Source organism: Bombyx mandarina, chromosome 10 (genome assembly GCF_030267445.1).
Source record: "Bombyx mandarina strain Sakado chromosome 10, ASM3026744v2".
Classification (NCBI taxonomy): domain Eukaryota; kingdom Metazoa; phylum Arthropoda; class Insecta; order Lepidoptera; family Bombycidae; genus Bombyx; species Bombyx mandarina.
The window spans coordinates 3158460-3181487 of NC_143217.1; the positions used below are offsets into that span (position 1 = coordinate 3158460).

Consider the following 23028-nt stretch of genomic DNA (forward strand, 5'->3'; position numbering starts at 1 on the left):
AGCGGTTTCGCCCAGGCCGAGACACTGGGCACCGGCGCCGGAACGAACGCTGGCTTAGCCTGCGACACAGAGGGTGCCGAGGCTTTGATGTCTGGGCCGGAAGCTCGGAGGCGGTTTTGGCGGGCGACGCGTCGATTTATTTTAGGGGCTCGGGGGCATCCGCGGTAATTTGCGGGGTGACCCTGTGTTCGACACAGGACGCAGCTAGGCGGTTCCATCGCGGTTTTTTGATCGCGAGTGCATAGGGCCGTGGCGTGATCGCCTAAGCACTTGACGCATCGGGGGCGCGCGTGACAGTTACGGGAAGAATGCCCGTATAATTGGCAGTTATGGCACTGGCTAGGTGTGCCTTTCTTGTGTGGGGTTTCGACTGCGATTCCGGAAAGGCTACAGACCGTTCGGATGTTGAATATTTGCTTACCCTCGGGGGTAGGCTGGAGGGCGACGAGAACCATATTATATGGCTCCCTTCCGCGGCCTGTATGCATGCGGTGTACGGAGTTAACCGGTAGGCCTTGTTCGAGAAGGTCGGCCTTAACGAGCTCGGCATCCAACTCTTTAGGGATGCCACGTATAACGGCACGGAGTTCGCGCTCCTCCTGGAGCGTATACGTGTGGAAACTTATACGCTCCTTACGGAGGTAAGAAGAGAGGGCCCTATGGTCGTCGGGTGTTCGAACCTTAATTTGAATGCCGTTCGCGAGGTTACGGGCATTCGTGAAATTGATATTTTTGGCCTTAAGGGCCAGAGAAACTCGTTCCCAAGCTGCCTTCTCTTGAAGGATTACCGGGGGAGGGGTCTGGGTTTTATTTTGTGCCACCGGACGCGGCGACGGAGTGGCACGGGCTGGAGGCGCAACGGGAGTCTGAGGGCGGGGGCGCGACGCGTTCGCGGCTTTGCTAATTTTAGCGGCCGCGGGAGCTCGAGACTCCGCGGCACGCTTCTTACCCTTTTGCACCAGGGTGAATCCATCCGTCGATGAGGCGGGGGCGAGGTCGACCTCCATCTCCGAGTCAGAGTCGGAGGACGAGGAGGCGGGCGTAGGTGACCTACGAGTAGGTGTTTTGGAGGGTGCGACGGAGGCCGCGGATGATCGCGCTGCTGGAACGGTGACCACGGCGGACGACGCAGCAGTTTTACTCGCCAGTATAGGCGACGCGGGAACGGCAGGCACGACGGAGGCTGCGGTGCTCGATGCAGAAGCTTTGCACGCAGGTACAGGCGACGCAGGAGCAGCGAGCTCGGCGGAGTCCACGAGAGGGCTCGCGGTGTGATCGGCCTTGAAGGCCTGAAACTCGGAAGTGAGCTTTGGGTAGCGAAGCCGGAGAAATTCCGCAAATACAGCGTCCATGATGGCTACGTGCCCAGGTGGGGCTACCCTGGGTCTTAGAAAACACTCGCCTTGCGGCGAGACCCCAACTTCTCGGACCTGAGCGGTTCTATTGAACACAGGTGGCGATGCGGCACGATTACTACAGGACAACGAAAAAAACACAACAAAACGGAAATAACAAATGAAACAAAAACAATTAAACACTTCCAGGAAGACAGTTTGTCGGCAGATGTACCACGAACACAGGCCGCGCGAACAATGGCCGGGCTAACAAAAGCCGGGCGAACAAAGGCCGGGCAATCGAGTGGTCGATGAGCACGTCCGCACGTGACGGGTGCCTCTATCGGAATCACCACCCTGCCTATTTCTGCCATGAGTAATGTGTTTCAGTTTGAATGGTGGGGCAGCCGTTGTAATTATACTGAGACCTTAGAACTCATGTCTCAAGGCGGGTCGCGGAATTTACGTTGTAGATGTCTATGCGCTCCGTTAACCAGTTAACACCAGGTGGGCCGTGAGATCGTCTACCGACCTAAGCAAAAAAAAAACAACTTAAAAAGCAGGTAATATTTACAGGTTAACGTGATGGCTTACATCACGCACCACTCCCACTCCTAAAAAATGGACGTAGAATAAACAAATACCCATTAAAAAAAGCATTCAAATACAAAAACCATAAAATTGATTATTTTTAATAACTTTTTAATACTAAACACGTTTTTAAATATTGTTTTTTAATTTATTTTAATTCTAATAGCTTCTGAATTTATCCTATCTATTATCCAAAAATTAAGTTTTCGATAATCTAAAATCATGAAATAAAATCTTTGGAATATGAGGCAGCCCTAGCCATAATTATCTTTATCGGGCAGATTTAAGATATAATCTTGAAAATAAACCTTTTACTTTAGAAAGACAAATGAAACCTTGTATTTAATTTATATTTTTACAGATATAGATTATTTATTTAAAGCTACTGTAGTTAACTTCAAGTGCTAGATCTAACTGAATAGCATACCTAGAATGCCTATACGTATTTTTTAGTCTATTTTAAGAAAACAATGGAATATATTATTTGATTGATGGACCTCTTGTGTGTTCGCGCGGGTGGGTACCATCACCCTGCCTATTTCTGCCGTGAAGCAGTAATACATTTTGGTTTGAAGGGTGGGGCAGCCGTTGTAACTACTTAGTCTGGCCATAAATACTGTTACAATTAAAAATAATCAAAATATTACATTTGAATTTGGAATCTGTCATTTTTATATGATTGCTCATTGAGTTTTCTCATTTTGGCGCCAATACATTGTACAATATTTTGCGATATTAAAATGGAGTGGGGTGATAAAGAGAACCGAATCGCTGTGATTGCATTACACAAAGTAGGTATGGATCCAAATGCAATTTTTAAAACTCTCCATACGCTTGGTATTAGTAAAATGTTTATGTACCGGGCTATTAATAGGTGCAATGAGACCTCCTCTGTTTGTGACAAAACAAGATCTGGCCGTCCACGTAGTGTTCGTATGAAAAAGGTGGTCAAAGCAGTAAGGGAAAGAATTCGAAGAAACCCTGTCCGAAAGCAAGAGATTTTATCTCGGGAGATGAAGATAGCACCTAGAACCATGTCGCGTATTTTAAAAGATGACTTAGGACTTGCAGCCTATAAGAGACGTACTGGCCATTTCTTAACTGATAACTTAAAAGAGATTAGGGTGGTAAAATCGAAACATCTACTGAAGCGGTACGCAAAGGGAGGTAGGTCATAGAAAATGTTTGTTTACGGATGAGAATTTTTTTACGATTGAGCAACATTTTAACAAACAAAATGACCGTATTTATGCTCAAAGCTCTAAGGAAGCTTCCCAATTAGTCAACAGAGTGCAACGTGGGCACTATCCGACTTCAGTGATGGTTTGGTGGGGTATTTATTAGCTATGAAGGAGTGACTGAGCCATACTTTTGTAAAAAAGGTATCAAAACATCGGCACAAGTGTATCAAGATCCCATTCTTCAGAAGGTAGTGAAGCCCCTTAATAATTTCTGAATGTTCTTGCTTAATATTATTTCTAAACTTCTCAATTCGTTTTTTATTAATAGGAACAATCACAAGAGTATTTTTATCTTCAGAATTCATATTAGATTCAAAAGATTAATAATTTTTTTGTTAATCGGTGTTACATTTGTAAATATGTTATCTAAACATGTTGCCGATGTGGTCGTTGTCCTAGTAGGCTCTAAAAATAAGTTTGGGAGGTTATATGACTTTAACAGTGTTCTGAATCTAATTGTGGTATTTGTGTTTTCTAAAAGATTAATATTAAAATCACCACATACAAAAATTTGTTTATTAGAGACAGAAAGCTTTAGCAATACATTTTACAAAATATTTTCAAAAGAATCATATAACGCATCAGGAGGTCTGTAGACGCAGACAACGATGAGGTGCTCAAGCTCAACACAGGAAATTTCAATAATTCTCTCAACAGAGAGGGCCACTACATCCTTTCGTTCCTTACATTTCAAACATTTACTAACGAGAATCAGTGAGCCACCGCGAATAGCGTTCTCTCTGCCGAAGGAACTTGACAGCTGGTGATCATTAAAATTAAACAATAATTCATAGTTTCTAAACCAGTGCTCAGTGACATAGAATACATTAATATTATGCATATTTAAAAACATTTCAATTTCTAGCTCTTTACCCATCATCCCTTGTAAATTTTGAAAAATATCTCAAGGTGGGTGGCGCATTTACGTTGTAGATGTCTATGGGTTCCAGTAACCACTTAACACCAGGTGGGCTGTGAGCTCGTTCACCCATCTGAGCAATAAAAAAAAGGTAGATAAAATGCAAAACCCACAAATAAACACAGAAACAAAGTGATTATACTTATCCGTCTGACTTACGATTCTCGACAAACAGTAAAAGCTCTGATTGAATAAATACTAGATTAAAACGTTAAGCATACCGACTATAACATTCTGAGAATAGCCGAGAATACACTTAATGAGGAGTCGTATTGCCTACATTTAAACTACCCTTAACAGATTAAGCAGAAATTTCGCGTTTATGAACGCCAATGTGTGAGCATACGTACCGCTTCTTGAATACAGAATCAGTAATTACAGTCTGCTGTAGAGGCACGTACACATGTCGATATCATCCTGAACGTATTTATACGTGATAAGAAATTATATTCGCCTCTAACATCGCTTAAAGGTCTCATTTATGTGGCGCAAGTGCCTCAATTACAGCATTATTGATAACAATAACTGAAATTTGAGGTTAGGATTTTTTTTTATGTACGTAAGCTTTAGGTTCCGAAATCATAGACCACGTAATTACCATGGGTGCTCTATGTCCCAACTGTATGTAAATAGCAGTTTTCCACACTTGAGAATAGAACATATAGTTCCACCGCCGCAGAAATTTTACAGAATTACTGGTGGTAGGACCTCTTGTGAGTCCGCGCGGGAGGGTACCACCACCCTGCCTATTTCTCCCGTGAAGCAGTAATGCGTTTCGGTTTGAAGGGTAGGGCAGCCGTTGTAACTATACTGAGACCTTAGAACTTATATCTCAAGGTGGGTGGCGCATTTACGTTGTAGATGTGTATGGGCTCCAGTAGCCACTTAACACCAGGTGGGCTGTGAGCTCGTCCAACCATCTAAGCAATAAATAAAAAAGAGACAGGGTATTTTTTTATGTCATTTTGTTTAATAGATTAGAGTAAGTACCAAAGTGCCTTTTGAAACAGAACACATTTTTTTTGTAACAAGAAATGATGATTATTAATGATTTCCCGTGACATTGTAAGAAGAGTTTTGGCTTGACGCCAATCCCGGAACATCGAGTCGTTTCTTCCTGATACAAAATAGGAGTAGACAAAAAATCATATCCCGTTAAAATGTTGCTACAATGTCTTAGCTCGGATCTTATTAACATATACTTAGTCTGGCCAAAAATACTGTTACAATGGAAAAAAAATCTATTGTAAATAACATTTATTACTTTTACAATGTGTTAGTTTAATACATAAATATAAAACAATTTAAAGTATAAAAAGCTTACTCGAAGTGGTCTCCATTGGCTGCAATGCAGTCCTTGAAAGGTTGAGGCCAGTTATCAATAGAAGCACGCACTCTTCCTATTAGTCGACAGAGTGCAACGTGGGCACTATCCGACTTCAGTGATGGTTTGGTGGGATATTAGCTATGAAGGAGTGACTGAGCCATACTTTTGTGAAAAAGGTATCAAAACATCGGCACAAGTGTATCAAGATACCATTCTTGAGAAGGTACTGAAGCCCCTTAACAACACCATATTCAATAATAAAGAATGGTCCTTCCAGCAAGACTCCGCCAGGTCATAAAGCCGGTCTACGCAGTCTTGGTTGGAAACGAACGTTTCGGACTTCATCAGAGCTGAAGACTGGCCGTCGTCTAGTCCCGATCTTAATCCGCTGGATTATGATTGATGGTCAGTTTTAGAGAGTACGGCTTGCTCTAAACGCCATGATAATTTCGGGTCCCTAAAACAATCCGTACGATTGGCAGTGAAAAAATTTCCCATGGAAAGAGTGCGTGCTTCTATTGATAACTGGCCTCAACGTTTAAAGGACTGTATTGCAGCCAATGGAGACCACTTCGAATAAGCTTTTTATACTTTAAATTGTTTTATATTTATGTATTAAACTAACACACTGTAAAAGTAATAAATGTTATTTGCAATAGAAATTTTTTTTTCGTTTGTCTCAGTATTTATGGCAAGCCTAGGGATATAAGAAAAACGACTTGATTACGTATATAAGAAAACTAGTGACCCGCCCTCGCTTCCCTTCGGAAACTGTAATTTATTATTGATTTCTCCACTATTTAATGGATGGTATTACATATATTTTCAATTTTTTAAAATTCATAAATTTTCCTTTATTTTCAATCACTCTATCTATTAAAAAAACCGCATCAAAATCCGTTGGGTAGTTTTAAAGATTTATGCATACGTAGGGATATAGGGACAGAGAAAGCGACTTTGTTTTATACTATGTAGTGAAGAAACTGAAACTTAAAGCTGACATATCAAAATTGCGATAACGCTGCGTTATAGCTTAAAGTTAAGTGGACCATGCACACGTCGATCTTTTTTTTTATTGCTTATCCATATAAGAACCCATGCAAGCACCCAATCATAATCCACCCATGTGGACGAGCTCACAGCCCACCTGGTGTTAAGTGGTTACTGGAGCCCATAGACATCTACAACGTAAATGCGCCATTCACCTTGAGATATAAGTTCTAAGGTCTCAAATATAGTTACAACGGCTACCCCACCTTTCAAACCTTATTAGCCTATATAATTAAAATAAAACATCTTTATTGCTTACATGATAAGTTTTGGTTTTTATTTAAACTGCACTGGACTTGATAGCCAGAAGCGCGTCTCCTTTGGAGGTGAGTACTTTACCGTAGACGGCCTGGCTATTTTGTATGTATTGCTGATGTCCATGACTACCAGTAGTCACTGGATCTACTTGGCATCTGTTGGGTTATGTGCTCGTCTGCATACAATGGCAATAAATCAGAACTTATTCTTTATTACAGTATAGCGAAAACTCTCATAGAACTTCCTTCAACAGCTGTACGTAAAAGTTTAAACCCGAAGAGATTAATTAACGAGGCGTCAACGCAAACAACCTTATAAAATACAAATAAGCCATAAATATTAATCGACTTTAAATTGTTTTTTATACCGAAATAAATGAGCTTATGATACATAATATATTTAAGTTCCGTATATTTTGAAATCGTTTTTATATCGGACTAGCTGACCCGGCAGACTTCGTAATGTCTCAATCGATAAATAAAAGACCTAAACTTTTGTATAAAATAAACTTAAAACAAACAAAAGGAATCCGTCCGACGGGGGACAGATCAAAGGGAACACAATATTGTTATTTTTATTTAATTCCGAGAATTTGCATATTTATCTCCCTTTTAAACCTTCTCTGGACTTCCACAAATAATTCAAGACCAAAATTAGCCAAATCGGTCCAGCCGTTCTCGAGTTTTAGCGAGACTAACGAACAGCAACTCATTTTTATATATACCTAAGTATAGATTTACAGGTCGACAAAACATCACAAATATTTCGATAGATGTAGTCCCACCAGACCGTTACGATTGGATCAAAGTCACGGACGTTGAAATAAAAATGTTTTCGTGAAATACAAGAGTTTTTTTTTAATTCATCATGTCATAGAAAATGACATTTATTTTATTATGAGACAAGTTTAAAAATTCTGCTAAATTAATGGAAAAAGAGAGAATTCGCTCGACCCCACCAGATAGGAGCGTGTCTTTGATGCATTATTTATAAGATGATTTTTTCGGTGAGGTATAAAATGTCTTTTCCATCGCATTAAAATTTTCTAAATTGTTTGGTTCGGAGTATTTATTATTCGAAGTGCTGCAAATATTTTTTTCAAGATTTTTAAACGACGGTTTCTAAATTACTTCAAAATAACGTAATTTTTTTAGATAGGACTCAAAAAGAATTTTGTGTCCTATCTGACAATATTTGACTAGGAATATTTTGTATAATTTGTATTTCAAATAGGAAATTTTAGTTTGGGGCTAGATGGCTGTGGGTGACTTTGGACAGATTTTACCTAAATTCCATGTTATATGTAGTAATTAAGACAATTTCTTTACGTGCCAAATACGCGTCTAGATGAAGCCCAGTTCTTTTTTTATTTATTTGAAAATTAAAAAAAAACATTTTCTGTTTAACATTAGCTCTGAATATCAAATAAAAAAGAAATCAAGTAAGAAAAAAATATCCCAATATCCATATACAATAACTGCACTCGTCACGAAGGCGACGACTATTAAAAAATGTGCAGCCATAGCGAATGTCTGGGAGACCTTTACTACCAAAAAATTAGTAGCACAATTAATTTCAGATCTTTATTCAAAAACTCAAAAAAAATCACATCTAAATTTTAGAACAATAAACCACATTTCAAAATAAAACATATTTAAAATACAAAACATCCACGTTCCCATGCCCGCATAAAGAGGCGCTCTTGACGATTCACGAAAAAAATATTTTATCATTTTCTCGTTAATATAAAAGCAAGTAAATAAGCTCCACCGTAAACAATTTGTCACCCTCTCCTTGTTATTATCGGGAGACGTTTAGCATAAGACGCACAAGGAGAACGTTTCAGTGTAAGTTATTTATCAGAAATAAAAAATTCTTGTGATCTATGGGTCGTGTATAGCACTTCCTGCACATGACGTTCAAACATCAACAAGCAGCAAGGTGGAGAAATAATGAATAAATAAACATATCGTCGAAGTAGTCATGGCCTAAAGGTTAAGACGCCCGGTATACTCGTATCGTGCGATGCAACTGTGCCGGCGTTCGTATCCCACATGCAGTTATAATTTTTTCTAATGAAATACATGTTTAATAAATGTTCGCGAATAGCTTCCACAATGAAGGAAAACATCGTGTAATATTGAGCAGACTTGAATTGTCTCAAGGTATGTGGTGCCATTTGCGTTGTTGACTAACTACTTAAAAACAGATGGGCCGTGGTCTCGTTCACCCAATCAATACAAAAAAACAGGATATAATGAACATAAAAACCTAAGATTAAAGAAAATTTCAAAAGTATACAAAAAATACAGAGTCTTACAAAGACAACAATTCTCGTAATTTTTCGAAATAAATAATTTTATGTATTTTTAAGCTAAAGAGCACAGTAATAGAATTATTAAAAACCAGCTGACTGATTTTCCCTTCCCACGTCAACGCAAGCTTCTGTCAAATGCCATTTCAGGTTCACTGAATGCGGTTGTTAAATGAAGTTAACGTTAAGAGTTACGTCATCATTCCGGGTTTAATTTTATAACGAGAAAATATTGTTTTTTTTTTGGCTAAACAAGAAAGGAGAACGATCTCTCGGACTACCTGGTGTCAATTAGAGCTATAGACGTAAATGTCATCACCCGTGTGGTCTATCTAAGTTTCAATTGTACATAACGGCTTTCCCATAGTTCAAACCGGAACTAATTACAACTTCGCAACAGAGAACAGCGTGATATCTATCCGTGCGGGTAAAAGGAGTTACGAGAAATAAAATAATTTTGATATTTCGTATATTAAATATTTATTTTCCATCTTGACTTCGGAAGTGATCCTCTTGCACGTAGACACGCGTTTTTTTCTTTTGTTTGATAATAATGAAATAAAATTTTACAAAGCTTCAGTATTTAGTTTTAATCAGTGTCAGAATCCGTGGAATTTTTGTTATGTATGTACTAACATACTGTTGAAAAGAACTCACTCTGCAATATCGGAATCTATATATATAAAAATGAATTGCTGTTCGTTAGTCTCGCTAAAACTCGAGAACGGCTGGACCGATTTGGCTAATTTTGGTCTTGAATTATTTGCTTGAAAATGCTCGGAATTAAATAAAAATAACAATTTTGATTTTCCCTTGATGTGTCCACCGTCGGACGGATTCCTTTTGTTTGTTTTAAGTTTATTTTATACAAAAGTTTAGGTCTCTTATTTATCGATTGAGGCACTACGAAGTCTGCCGGGTCAGCTAGTATATAATAAAAATAAGAAACGTGACGAGTCTCTGGGAAAATAAAAATAAATATTTTCTTTCGACAAACAGTTCGCGTCGTTCAAAGGTTAATTTGTAAACGTAAGCACTTTGTTGGCCGCTGACTATTATTGGCAGACATTTATGAGACGGCGGAGACGAGGGACCTTAAGCGTATGATTTATTTCGAACCAGAAATAAAAACGTTTTATTTATATATAAAAAAATGGCTATTTCATTTTGCTGAGTGTTGATTGAGTTCGTAAATTGATTTCTTTGAAGTGCTTCGATGATTTTTTTTAGTAATTTCCCTGATTCTCCTTTTATTTTGAATTTTTTTGATTGAAATACACAGGTATGTATAATTATCCAAATGAACTATTATAGGTCCTACCAGGAACGCTTTTACAATTAATACTAGATAATTATTTTTGTTCATATTTAATATATTTTTCAAAACCTTCAGCCTTTTTTATCAAATCTCTTTTTGTTTTCACAGGGTAGAATTGACTATTGTCAACAAACTATTTTATTCTTAATACGAGTATTCTTAAGAGAACGTAAACAAGCTTAATGTTGTGTTTTTTTTTTTAGTAAGCCGATTATGAACTTCATAAACAGAACACATTAAACATAACAACAATGGACAAGTTGATACGCAGGTTCAAAATAGTCACTGTGTTAAGTGCGGCTGTATCTGCCGCAAAGCTGTCATTCGTTCGAGATTAAAGGACAGCGCGTCCCTTATTTTATCACAATTGAGACTCGGGACGAGATTTTAAGAGCGGATTTAGTTTTAGCTCTTAATTTGCATAGACTTAAGACTGCGATTGAAATTTACAGTCATGATGTTATCATGGGCTTAGCGAGTGCTAAGTAAATTGTATGGCGACAATTTGAGGAACTTACTAAAGACTGGGACTGTATGATAACAATACGAATATGCCATGACCTTAACAAAGCACTTTGAGAACTATGGAATAACGCAGAGAACGCAATGCGTCTCAAACCTACTGATTTATTCGATTTTGATATTTTTGTTATTTGGTTACGAAAAGTATCTCAAGCAATGATGCTATCCTTGAGACATAAGTTTGAAGATCCAGTAGAATGAGTACAAGCTCCATCTTACTTTCAAAAGCCTTTGCAGCAGGAACTGCAATAATGCAGACGTTATTGCAATAATATGAACCATGCCAGTGCAGAATATGGCGAGGACAAGGTACTAAAAATATTATAACGATACCAAAAGTCTTATTGTTATTTAAAAACGTAAATAGTTGAAATAGCTGAGAGAATTTATGGAAAGCCAATTATTTTCCAAGCGATGAGACGATGAAATGGAAGAGTAAATTAGGGTAGCACTTTCTAATTTATGAGCAAGTTACCGTCTGCATAACAAATGCCACTGGTTTGCAGTGTGTATTAAAATCCCGCACGGGTAGGTGCCAAAATAGAGTTGTTGCGGCATTCCTATCATGTCCATGGATTTTGGTGACCACTTAACATCGGATACGCTGTGAGAAAGTTCACCCTGTATGCAATAAACATAAACAAGCGTTGTGTATAGCGTTATTTTTATTAAAGAAGCATGGGATTGGTGTGTTAAAAGTCTATTTATTGCATTTACCGAATCAAAACGTATTCAATATCACTATACAAATTGTATTTTTAGAAAACGAGCAGTTGAAAATGACCAATGTCCAGTATAACCTACTAAATATTGACATTGTATTGACATTTCTTTTTTTTCTTCTTTTCGATATGACATGACATTTTTAGACATTTTTATTAATATTTCAACGAATAGTGCTGTTTTTTTTTAATTATTATTGTATTCCATTTTCGAGCCGATGAATTGCCAATGCTATGTACGCCATTGTTGTCACATGTATCAGGCCATAAATTAAATAGTTTAAGTTTCTTTTCAATGTTAGATGTTTGTGATGTGGCAGTATTTTTTTAAATAAATAATTAAATAAACCTACTACAGAAATACAAGCAAACGCTTAAAAATTACGATGCTATTATATATAAAGGTTTGCGAAAACAAAATAACGTTTTATTTTGTTATAGCTATTAAAGTAAATTTAAGTGCTTATTTTGCGTCGATATCGCATAGAAATGCCGGTTAATTCACCTTCGGATGCTAGCATGATATTAAGCTCGAAGTTCTGAGGCTTTCGTGTTACCTTCCGAATCACGATACCGATCTTAATGCTTTCGAATAGAATGAAAATTTCGTTTTAACGCCATCTTGCTTCTGTTTAGAGTTTCAAAGAAATAGAGTCGGCTTGTTTTTAACGAAACCATTAGAAATGCGCTCTATTTACATATTGTACATAATATATAATATAATAAGTTGTTTTAAAGTTGTTTAAAATTAAATTTTATTATGAAAATTTAAACAAAAAAATAAACACCGACGTAACGTAATATAGTAATGTATTTTAATTTGCCATTATACATACTATTAAATGCCATTTTATGCCGTCAATACGAACGTACTTGTGATACTATGGATGATTTCGCATCATAAGGATGCCCTCCCTGCCCTCCTAAAAGTTTTATGCCCAGGAGTATTATTGACAAAGAAGGCATGAACTCGAGAGAAATAGACGTAGGGAGCTACTAACGTACCATACAGATTTTCCACCTGTAAGTATAGCATTTAGAGGGTAGAAATCTGGTGTCACCTGAATATTTTATCCACCGAGATCGAACTCTCAATTGGAACTTCTGTTCCTTTTAAAACGGTCCTTATTACTGGTGGTAGGACCTCTTGAGTCCGCACGGATAGGTACTACCTCCCTGCCTATTTCTGCCGTGAAGCAGTAATGCGTTTCGGTTTGAAGGGCGGGGTAGCCGTTGTAACTATACTGAGACCTTAGAACTGATATCTCAAGGTGGGTGGCGCATTTACGTTGTAGATGTCCATGGGCTCCAGTAACAACTTAACACCAGGTGGGCTGTGAGCTCGTCCACCCATCTAAGCAATAAAAAAAAACGGAATTCATCAATACATCGCAGCCCAAATAGAAAGAATACTTATACTTAACTAGGGCTTACAATCTTTAGCAGCTGTAATATAATTATCAATTGCATTATTGCATTAATTGCATATCAGATATGATTATGCTCCATCTAGTTGTGACTATCATATATGTGTGTATATCATGTGTATAACCTTGCTAAAGTTCAATAACTTTAGCAAGGTTATACAGCTTAACCACTTAAACCACATGCTCATGCTAAGGACTCTTTTAAAAGCTGTAGTTAGGTCTCTTCAACAAATTCATTTAAAATTCATTAAACATCACAAAGAAATTTATAGTTATATTTACAATCACAAGTCTTGTCAAACTTCTAGTCTAGTCAAGTCATATTTTAATTAATAGTCGGATAAACATTTTTTTCTACAATTGCTTCAACTTGCGCTCAGAATCCGAAAACCAGTGTGCTTAGTGCAAGTTTTTTAACGTTTCCGATAGCGTAAAAGTTAGCCCAATTTTGTATGCAGTTGGAACAGCGCCCCTAGCGGCAAGCGTAGGCAAACAATCCCATTCCATACAAATATGAGTTAACTTTTACGCTATCGAGAACGTTAAATAACTCGCACTAAGGACACAGACCCGACTGGATCCAAGATTGATTTGACAAAACACTGTTCAATTTGAACTAGGTACAAGTTTAATTCCACTTAAACTGTTAAATCTATTTAAGTGTTCTGAAGGAACATTCGAGTACTATTAAAAATGTTTATTAATATTCTAACTGCAATGCAGACACAGGCAGCATTTCATAATTCATTGCCTGTGTAATGAAGGTTCACCGATTTAATTATTTTTCAGCAACTATGCACGGTAAAGTTGTTTTTGACTCGAATAAAACAAACTTCTATCGTTCTCTGGTTCTCGAACTACGGTTATTCTAAAGTTAAGATGCCACCACTACAAGCTATGTTTCAATAAAATGTTTAATTACTTTTTCTCTGTTTTCTCATTTCATTCGTAATTTAATTTAGTCATTGAAATTTTCTCTTCGGCTCTAATAGCTTCGCTGGGTGTTTGAACAAATAAAAGACGAAAATATAGTTGATTTAGAATTAAAGATATATGTAAATTGCATTTTACATACCTCAATGAAGAGTTTAGAAACAATATGACTAAGAAAAGGTATAAAAATCGGGTGGCGTTGAAACATTGTATTAGCATATAAATTTTTTAATGTAGTGTTTTCCATATCAATAAGCAAAAAAAAAATTTTTTCAGATTCAATAACAAAGATAACCTTATCCGATCCAAACAAAAAAGAAAATCGGCATTAATTAACATTTCCTACTTTGATTTCGTCAGAAATTGAGGTTAAATACGAGACACATGCATAATTAAGCACAGGACACTTAATCGATCGTTGTATTATTGTTCAAGCACTTAGCAGTTTAATAGTCGTTACTGTATGCTCAAATAAGCATAACTAATCGAGCGTGAACTCATAAGTGTGCGAATCATTTGAATAACGTACTATAAATTCACTGGACTATCGCCTTCTTTGATTACAATACAAAACTTCACGCAATTTTAACTTGATTCAAAACTTTTATCCTGAAAGAAATAGATCATTTAAAAAAAAACGTTAAGTTGAAAACAAAGTCTCAATTTTGCAAGCGGTTTTAGTTATTAAGTTTTAACTTATACTGTATTTTTTAATCCCTATCTATTCTCTGGCAGTCTAAGGGACTATTCCTCCTACGCTACGGCTAGTAGGTGAGCTCACGCGGCTCAACCTGAGAGGGTTTGCTAACATTGGCCCTAGCAAGAGTAGTGCTTCACCTAATCTACCACCTGATCGGAATCGTGATCCACTGAGAAGATCCGGTGAGAAACTCAGTGGGTTGCGTCTATGGCACTTAAACACTAATTGGTATTTGAAAACCGTCACTATGGACGAACTGCAAATGAATTGCTTTCATACATTTACGTCCAAAAACAGCGAATAATAGATCTGTCATTGTAGCGATAGTCATGATAGAACACAAGATATATGATAAATGCTTAAATATCGCTAACTACAATTTCCAAACAACAACGTTCAAACTGTCTACTGAACAATTTCAGCCGCTTGGTGGCAGATCTTCCCTTTGTCGTATTCCTCAAAATCAATAACGTTTATCTTATTCACGGATCGTTTGGAGCCTCTGGGTCTGCGGAGGGACTTCGGTTCCCTCTGTATTTTGTACCGCATGTTCCATGGGGAGTGCTCTGAGGAATTGTTCGAGATGATACCAACGTCTCGTTTTTACCATCGCACCGCCCGCCACCGGAGTAGAGTTCATCCATACTACCTGGAGCCACTGCGGTCATCCACAGTGCGTTTCCAGAGATCTTTTTTGCCACGTACCATCCGGCTATGGAATGAGCTCCCCTCCACGGTGTTTCCCGAGCGCTATCACATGTCCTACTTCAAACGAGGCTTGTGGAGAGTATTAAGCGGTAGGCAGCGGCTTGGCTCTGCCCTTGGCATTGCTGAAGTCCATGGGCGACGGTAACCACTCACCATCAGGTGGGCCGTATGCTCGACTGCCTACAAAGGCAATAAAAAAAAAAAAAAAAAAATATGAATGATAATATGTAATCATATTACATTTGTATTGAATTACATATTTTCCATTACAATTTAGAACTTAAATCACCTAGTTCCGGTGGGAATGTCCAAAATTTTAATAAACAATAATAAGATACCTATTCAATAGTAAGCTTGTCGTTTTAGATTTCTCCCGGGAATAGTTTTAGAATTGAAACTCGGTTGGAATGTTCATTTTAATGATTGTCAATCAACGTCTTTCAAATCGGATAGTTCTAACAGGGGACTAAACGTTTAGTGACGGTGTATTCAATTTGAAGAGTAAAGGGGAAGTTTAAAGCAATTGTGACTTTGAAATCATGTTTTATATTTATTTTCATAGCTTTGTGGTCCATTTGGTCGTGAATTTGGTCAAAGATGAATTGTAATTAAATGCTACCAACTTTGACAAAGAAATGTAGGCTAACCCTCATGTCTAAAGAATGAAACATTCACGCTATTGTATTAATGAGCCACTTAATATTATGTGCATCTTGAGATATGACGCTGGTCATCACTAGCGTAGCAAGGCCAATTGCTAGAAACAGCGATCCTACTTCCGTCTGTACAAGTAAAGAATATTCGTTTTCACATTTAATTTTTTTTTCTTTATACCTTAGATGGGTGCATGAGCTCACACTGGTGTTAAGTGGTTACCGGAGCCCATAGACTCTACAACGTAAATGCGCCACCCAGCTTGAGATATAAGTTCTAAAGTCTCTGTATAGTTCCAACGGCTGCCCCGCTCTTTAAACCGAAACGCATTACTGCTTCACGGCAGAAATAGGCAGTGTGGTGGTGGTACCTACCCGTGCGGACGCACAAGAGGTCCTACCACGAGTAAATTCAACTTTTTGATTTCTTTTACAGTGCCTGTGAGGATGTAGAAGAGATGTGTGCGCCGGCAACGGCGGCTCTTTTGATCGCCGCACTCGCTGCCTTGCCCTGTCGAGGTAATAATTAAAGTCGTAGCGGAATTTTTGGTGGGAGCGCGAGGAGCAAAATAATGTAAAAAAAAAGACGTGTGGCACTCGGAGACTGCTGCGGTAAAGCTATTGCATAGCATTTTTTATCAACTTATGCAATTATAAATCGACAATAATAATTTAATATTAAAACAACAATAAAATAAGATCCGGCGAGAAACTCAGTGGGCTAACTTTCAATGAATCTGCTACATTGTGAGTACTCCATTTTGACTGCGCACTCACTAGAGGGCGCTACATGGGATAGAGACACGCCTTTGGATGCTAGTTCTAACTCTCATTCGCCCAGAATCAACGGCTTAGCTAGTTTATTTTTAATGCCACTCCAATCACTGAATTAGTAGTAGGAGTAGTAATAAAATTCTTCGACTAAGCGATAGAAAATGGCACGCCCAACGCATTGTAATGTGATATATTTTTCTATTTTACAATTCCGTTTGTCGCCGATAGATGGCGCTTGATGCAAAAGCTGAATCGCGCTATCGTTGTGTTACCCACGAAATTATATCACATATTTTGATAGCACATAAATCGGTGTTTAGACTTCTTACTTTAAACACTACACAAGCGCAACGTGTGAATGTGTTGAACGCGAGCTACATAGTAGGCGTAGTGAGGGGTGGAAGGTTTTTTTCGTTACGGAATTTCACGATTGCGCTCTCAAGCTGCGCCCAAGGCCCGCGATAAAATCTATGCAATAGCTTAATTTTTTTTAGGTTTAAACGTATAATACTGTTGGCCTATTAATCGCTTACAATCTGTTATAGTGTACAAGTATAGGAAATGAAAGAGAGTCTTCCAAAAACCTCACTGAAGTCATTTGATTGGACGTAATTTCATTACATTTCGTCATATCTCGTTTCATTCAGTTTCAACCCATTGAATTACTATATCAAGTCGATCAATTTCAAGTGTGTATCGTTCCATGGTGAAATGTCACGACTAAATATGTGTTCATGCCAAATTTAATAGCTATCGCTTTACCAAGGTCGCTATGAGCTGTCAAAGTTCGAGCGTCCCTGTTGAAAAACCCTATAGTATATCAATTCCATTGGGACTGTTATACTATACATGGGTATATCAGTTCAGTTCTGTATCACGGTACACGGAATCCGAGGTTGGAGCCAAATCATAGTGGGTTATTTGTCCCAAATAATTTAATTATACATATAATTATTATATTGTTAAGGAAACGAGTGGTGTGAGAGTGGTAAGGTGTTAGGGCGTCTTGTGAGTCCGCACGAGTGGGTACCACCACCCTGCCTATTTTTGCAGTAATGCGTTTCGGTTTGAAGGGCGGGGCAACTGTTGTACTGTTAAAAGTGAGACCTTAGAACTCATATCTTAAAGCGGGTAACGGCATTTACGTTGTAGATGTCTATAAGCTCTGGTAACCACTTAACACCATGTGGGCCGTGAGCTCATCCACCCATCTAAGCAATAAAAAAAAACGAAAATTTAAAGTCAGGATTTTAAATATTTCTAGTAGTAGTATTCAATTTGTGGGCTTATCCCACAATTCGCGTCTATACTATACTATACTATCTGTGCTCGTAACCTTCAATCCTTCATAATTTTAATAATATAGACTGTGTTGTATTTTCGTGTGGACTAAGTATAATTGAATAAACATTTAATTGGTGTGCAAGGTGTCGTACTTAATTTATTAACCGAACACCGTCGACGCCTACTCAGGTACTTACTTACCTTTAACACATTACACTACGCGTCCGGACGACGCATACATACTCATCCACATCCATACGGGAGACCAACAATTCGCGTCTATAAATTAATTACATTTTGCTATTACAAAACTTAGCTATTCAGTGTAACGTCGATTAATTGTTATACAATAAATAAAGTATTTTAGTTAAAATAACATCTTGATTGTTAGTCTCGTCTAGATGCGAATTTACAGAATTGTTTTGTACCAAAGGGTCCTTGAGAACGTTCGAACGTTTCAAAATATTTTCATAACGCGCTTCCAGAAAATTAAATTTCAAATTCCTTTGGGCTCCGGACTTGTATTTCTAAAGTGCCCTTATTATATTTTAATTCTTGAAAGATACTCAAACATTTTTAATTAGTCTTTCCGGGTGCTTCTTTTGCGTAATCAAAAGCGAAGTGTATTCTAAACGAACCCTTCCAAATATTACTTTCAGTCGAAATATTTTTCGTCTAAATCAATAGAGGATGCTATTTTTGTCGATTTCTTTATTTACATTTGCATTCCATCCATTACTATTGACGCCATATAAATTTCGTATTTACGGTATGAAAAAATTGCTTAAAATATTCTACAGTTTTTCTTGTTTGTCTCTAGAAATGCACAAATGTTTTTCTTACACAATTATTTAAAAGATCGCAACATGCGGACTTACAATTCTCTCTACAACCCTAGAAGCTTATGAGGTGGTACTCGATTCGTAGCGTAATCTCCTTAACCTCACCGTATAGGTAGGTACCTTTCTAGGTTCCCACATTAGTTGATATGACCAGTGTACTAATTATTAATAGAACCAAATACAAATTTACTTTAGTGAAACCATAAGACAAAACAATAAAATTGAAAGCATTTCTATCTCATTAAATGAATTTCATTCGCAACCCACAACGAACCTTCGCCAGATTCAATTTTCTTAGAAAATGAAATCGAAACTATTGTTTATTGAAGCTAAAATTTACATACAATTTTCAGGAACCGACGCCAATGGTTCGACTGTACTGAACGAGGCTAATAACTTACAGCAGGCCGACTCCCAGCCGACTATAAACAGACTGTACCAAATGCTCCACGCCGAACCAGACTCACACAATCAAAGCCAGCTATACGACAATTCAAATTACTCTAGACTTAATCTAATACACAGTTTTAACTCGTACAGCAATCTTGGGACAGTTAAGAGTCAAGTTGACTTGAATATTGATGACTTTAAGCCCAAAGCTAACAATGTCAGCTTTGAGGGTACCCACCTAACTAATAATGATGGTATGGGCAAGAGAAATAGAAAGAGGCGGATAGTGAACATAATTCGGATTGATGAGGTAACCAGCGCTATCAGTATTGAAACTACAACTATGGCCCGCGTGTCACCTTCACCTGTTGCTATGGAACGAAAGAAGAAGCCTGGAGAAATTGGATCAAGCGCTCCATTATTGAATTACATATTCGACGCTTATTCAAATACACATTACCATAGGAATGAGAAGTGCGTATATATTTTTTGTATTAATTTTATTTATGTAATGTTTTCCTTTTTTCTTGGTTTACAAATCCTGCATAGCATATATTTACCGAAAGAATATATCACGCCGGCTTGCTATACATTTGGAGCAATTTTACTGAGGTTTAACTTTTTAAAATCATTTTACCAATTAGTGATCAGATTTTAGGGGAAGTTTAAATTATTAAGTTTAAATTTTTGTGTAAGCCCTTGATGGGATGATTGTATGAAACGCATGAATAAAGACTGTGGCGGTTATGGTACATGGCTTGGTCGACCAACGAAACATTGCCGGGTTTGGGCAAGAAGGATGTCGTGGAAATAAAATAGTTTACCTTATGGGGCTAACTGCCTATTAACTTTTATAGGAATGAATTAGCCGTTCTTGTTAAAATTGTGATTAATACCTAATAGGCTATCGTTGTATTATATTCTTCACATCTGCCATGCAAATACCCACAATTTGGATAAGCAATTAGACACAATATTACATCAACAAATAAAGCATACACTTAAACAAGCCTATCAAAACTTAAAATTATTGCAATGGTTTTAAACCAAAAAGGTCACGATCAACAAAATATTTTTCTGAATAATCTACATGGTCATGAAATACAGGGTAAAGTTTTTTTAAAGTCACAACTCAACAAGTAGACAGAGTTCAGAACAGAAAAGCCTCCTTAGCCTTTACATCAAGTAATACTTAAAACAATATTGATTTATGGTTAGAAATTTTAGCCGCATTCAGAATATTTCAAGAACTCGTTCAACATCAACAGAATGAGGCGAGCTCGATAAAGTTTAAACCACTTTTCGGATTGTTGCGCACAGAAATGTTCGTTTTCCAGTAAATATTTTCCTATTTCGGCTTATGATTATTATACCAATCATATCTGTGGCTTTCTGGGAGTTTTTCCACGCTATTTAGTAATTAATTTTTCGTTGAGTTTCAGAAATAGTCTTATCTTACACTTTGATTACAAGTGAAGTTTCATCATTTCATAGTCTAAAGAGTACTTAGAATTATGGTTTTATTTTCATTGCTTAGACAAGACAATGAGCTTGTGGTTCACCTAGTGTGAAATGATAATCGGAGCTCATAAGTATCCCAACGAAAATGCCGCGAGCCACCTTAAGGCTTGAGGTCGAAGTCTCAACTTTTGTACAGTGACTATCCTATCAATTCAGAAAGCATGATTTGCGGCAGAAACAGAGAGAATAGGTTTTTTTATTGCCTCAAACTACGCGTGAGCATACGGCATTATCGATAAATGCAATGGACCCCTTCTGTGTGGAATCAAATGGATGTAGCTCTTATTTAGGACCCCCGGCCAGGTGAGAGCAGTTTTCCACACAAGGTCGGTCCGTTTTTTCTAAAATAGAACCAGAATAAAAACGGTCTGGTACTGAGCTTTGTTGAAATCTCTCAACATTTTAGAACCCAACTTGGATTTTCCTAGTTGTGCGGCTTAAGTATCTCAAATATTTTTACCATACCCGCAGTAATTACGAAATTTACAAATTTTGAAGAATTATATTATTTTTGTTTTTTATTACACAATGCTATTATCCCTTAACATAGAATTCGCTCGTAAACACGTGTTAAAAATGTTTTTCTTATAAAAATTAATACATGCCTGTGGGATTTGAACTCTAGCATTTTCATTTCACTTGATACTAGTACATAGGGTGTTTGGTCTCTTAAGTCTTTTCATGACGATTAAAATGCAAAAGGATTTGTTTGATTATACTTTTTCGAAATTTTTCTTAATCTTTTCACTTCTAATGACATTTTTTTGACGCCATGCAAATATAAAAGCATATTTTTTTTTAATAGATAGGTAGTTCTTCACTTGCTAAGAAATCCAATTGATTGATAGAAGTGACCAGCTGTACTCTGAATAAAATTGAGTATTATTAACAGCCTATCTGAGAGGTTTTATAGTTCATAGTTAGATCTAAGCATGAAAGCAAACTAAAATAATAAAAACAATCTGGGTGCAATCTAGCATGGGGTGTGTGACCATGACTTAAGGCATAACTCCCGCTACCTCATATAACATTTAGCAGACAACAATGAGCAAACAAATCCACGGCTCATCTGGAGTCAATCGACACCGAAATGTGAAACCTACAATACATATATAACCCAAAAAAATAATAATGCATGAGTTAAATAAAAATACAAAAACACAAAAATTCACTTGCAACAGAAATCGCAAGTTTCAATAGAAAAAATGCATATAACAATTTATGTATGTAACTGCTGATTTTACACAGAACTGGTGATGGAAACAGCATATATGCTGCTGCAGCACCCGAGATTGAAGCTTTAGTTGGCTCTACAGCTCATCTCGACTGCAAAGTAGACGCGCTACACGATAAACTGGTAATAAATATGTTTCATTGTTCATGAAATAGGACCTTTTGTACTCTGTGTCCTTTTACAAAATTTAATGATCATAAATCTAAATAACATCGAACTATTTTATCTCTTGTTACTAACCAATTAAATATTCTTTCTTCAAATTAATTTCTTTTTACATATTTGGTAGAAAAAATAAGAAATAATTTTTGGACAGTAATTTCAATCAGTTTGTGTTTTATTAAAATTAAACTACTTCAGATAATTAAAAGGTCCACACGTAAGTATTACGAACATTTATAATTCTTATTACAAATGTTCGTAATTGCCAAATTTAAAATTAACAGTTAGTTGCCTTTCGCAAAATCCAATCCGAGCTCCCAATTAAATTAAATTTTGTTAATTCAATTATTTGCTTAGTGACTGCCGTGATTCTAATTATGATGACTGTCATGATTCTAATTATAATATTGCGAATTCGAGTGGATTTTATTGCTGTACATCAAGTACCAATTACCAATTGAAATATCAAATATTAATAATTGTTTCTAAAGTCTACGTTGTTATTTGCGAAGAAGACGTATGATTGTGTTAATTTATTTTTGAATAAAATAGGCTGTTGCTATTTATTTGAAAGAACAGGTGAGCTTCAAATGTACAATCATGTTGATTCCTTTTATGTTCAAGACGTCCTTATTATGCCATTGAGTACTTATTATACTAATGACAATAATCCTGGGTTAATAAAATTTTGCATTTAATGAACGCATATTCGGAAAAGAGCAAGCCTTCATTTTCTTGCCGATTTTTTGAGTGGTGATGCTACATTCCAAATCGGCGGGAAGTTCATGATGGCTTAAAAACGTC

The 23028-nt window shown here is 37.0% G+C and overlaps 1 protein-coding gene across 1 annotated transcript in view; it reads left to right on the forward strand.

Annotated features, from left to right (window-relative positions):
* LOC114248881 (uncharacterized) overlaps nt 1-23028 on the forward strand; it is a 59226-nt gene that overhangs the window by 31040 nt on the left and 5158 nt on the right. Inside the window, exons 2-4 of the mRNA XM_028182310.2 lie at nt 16454-16536; nt 19271-19781; nt 22077-22185. Coding sequence (XP_028038111.2) covers nt 16476-16536; nt 19271-19781; nt 22077-22185 — 681 coding nt within the window. The 5' untranslated portion in view covers nt 16454-16475. The remainder of the gene's footprint in view (nt 1-16453; nt 16537-19270; nt 19782-22076; nt 22186-23028) is intronic.